Below are 2070 nucleotides of genomic sequence, written 5' to 3' on the forward strand. Positions count from 1 at the left end.
CGCCTGTGGCCAGGGAAACAGGTTCCCTCTTCTCCTACTGTAGTCATTACTTCAATATTCCCCTTCTGAATTTCTCTCCTGTGCTGCAACCCAACTCCACTTTTTATCGGAAGGATACGGAACAGAGAGAGCAGTGTTAAAAGCTTACATTTTTAAGCCGGTAAGGTTGGTACTTAAACATATAAATGGAAAACTAGAGTCCTTAAGGTAACAAAGGCTACAAAGGACAGGGACAGCGCATGACCTATTATATCCAGCAATCCATACGGGGACTGAAAACTTTGCAATTATGACAATTAGTGAAGATATGAATCAACTAAAATAGTTGACAGGGACAATTCTTCCATCTTTGAAAATATCTACATCAAATCTGTTTAAATAGATTTTCATCTGCATAATATAACACATTCTGACAAGACCACCACCACCACCAATGTGGTCAGTGTTGTGCCGATAAATGTTTAATAACTGAAGGACCCCCGCCCTCGAGTGCACAAATTTTTGTGCACCGGGCTACTAGTCTATAAAAGCCAAGTGACCGGAACGACCAGTCACTATGATGCGCACTGTGGCAGCCAACCAGCCCGATTGGGGCACCCATCGGCCCCACCCAACCTCCCGCAGCCCCCCACCCCAGCCGCCAGCCTGGCCTAATCAGCCCCCATCTGGGTGGGCCGGCCGGACCCCATCTGTGCATGAGTTCGTGCACAGGGCCTCTAGTTAATACATAAGTATCAAAAAGGCTTTCTTTCTTTCCTTTTTTTTTTTTTAAAGGGGAGAATGATGATTTTTATTTTTTTAAATATATTTTATTGATTTTTTTACAGAGAGGAAGGGAGAGGGATAGAGGGATAGAGAGTTAGAAACATCGAAGAGAGAGAAACATCAATCAGCTGCCTCCTGCACACTCCCTACTGGGGATGTGCCCGCAACCAAGGTACATGCCCTTGACCAGATTCGAACCTGGGACCCTTGAGTCCGCAGGCTGAAGCTCTATCCACTGAGCCAAACCGGTTAGGGCAAGGCTTTCTTTCTTAAGATAGCATTACCTTGTAGTGATGTGTCCATTTCGGATTAGCCAGTTGACTAGTTCCTTCCCCACGATGCAGTTCGGATGTGTTCGCAGCCAGTACCGGTGATCCTGAAACTCCATTCCGCTGCTGTGATGGCATATCTTTTTCCACAGGTCCTTCAACTGAACGCTGTCCTGAAGTCACATGATAAGCAAGTAATTACTCCTGAGTAGGATGTTGTATACTTTTTCAAATTCTTTCTTGTGATTTTTAGATTAAGAAGAAAAAACTCAATTCAGGTGTCTTTGTAAAGCTAATTTACACGATTTAATAGAAATGCCACCTGCATGAGACAAGCTTAAACTCAGCTCATCAAATTCCAAATAAAACTTTTTCTCCTGAAAACCTACTATCCCCCACCCCACCCCACCCAAAAAACAACTATCCCAAATGAGTGTTTTCAGTCAGTGGCACATATCAGTCTCCTAGTCAGTTAGTACAAAATGTCATACTCCTCTGAGGAGAGTGGCAAAGGAGGGGCTGAACAGTCAGTAACACTAACCCAGAGTGAATGTGTCTAGCAGCCTTCACCCGATTCCCACCACTCTCACCTACACCCAACTGCCAGGTGACTTTTCCTAAAGAAAGGCCTTCAATGGATGGCTCCTGTCTCAGAAAACCTTCCAATGTTGCTCAGTGCCGACAGGTTCAAATCTAAAGTTGTAAAGACTGAATTCTCCACCTTCCACCAGTGAAGTTATTAGCCCCAAATAACTTTCCATTCTCATTGTCCACAGACTCCAACTTAATCCCTCTCCCAACTAATAAATACTACTTCTACTTCAATCCATGAAAAACGACATGCTTATTCTCACTTCTATACCTTTCCTCACACTTTTAAATCAGGTTTGCTTTCCCCAGTCCATTCCATCCTTCCAGGTCCAGTCCAAGCCTTTCAGTTTAAGTTCTTTCCTGACTCCCTCACTACTAATGAGCTTTCTTTTTTTATATAATTAAAATATTACTTCTTTTTTTTTTCTCTCTTTTTTTTTTAATT

The 2070-nt window shown here is 43.0% G+C and overlaps 1 protein-coding gene across 11 annotated transcripts in view; it reads right to left on the reverse strand.

Annotated features, from left to right (window-relative positions):
- The window catches only part of PIKFYVE (phosphoinositide kinase, FYVE finger containing), a 69773-nt gene that overhangs the window by 52738 nt on the left and 14965 nt on the right, over nt 1-2070 (reverse strand). For all 11 annotated transcript variants that reach the window (XR_001363659.1, XR_001363660.1, XM_005874203.2 and 8 more), the window contains one exon: nt 1050-1207. Coding sequence is in view for 9 of the 11 variants with exons in the window: in XM_005874203.2 (XP_005874265.1) it covers nt 1050-1207 (158 nt within the window). In the remaining 2 variants the exon portion in view is untranslated. The remainder of the gene's footprint in view (nt 1-1049; nt 1208-2070) is intronic.

Source organism: Myotis brandtii, unplaced genomic scaffold (assembly GCF_000412655.1).
Source record: "Myotis brandtii unplaced genomic scaffold, ASM41265v1 scaffold43, whole genome shotgun sequence".
In the NCBI taxonomy this organism is placed as follows: Eukaryota; Metazoa; Chordata; class Mammalia; order Chiroptera; family Vespertilionidae; genus Myotis; species Myotis brandtii.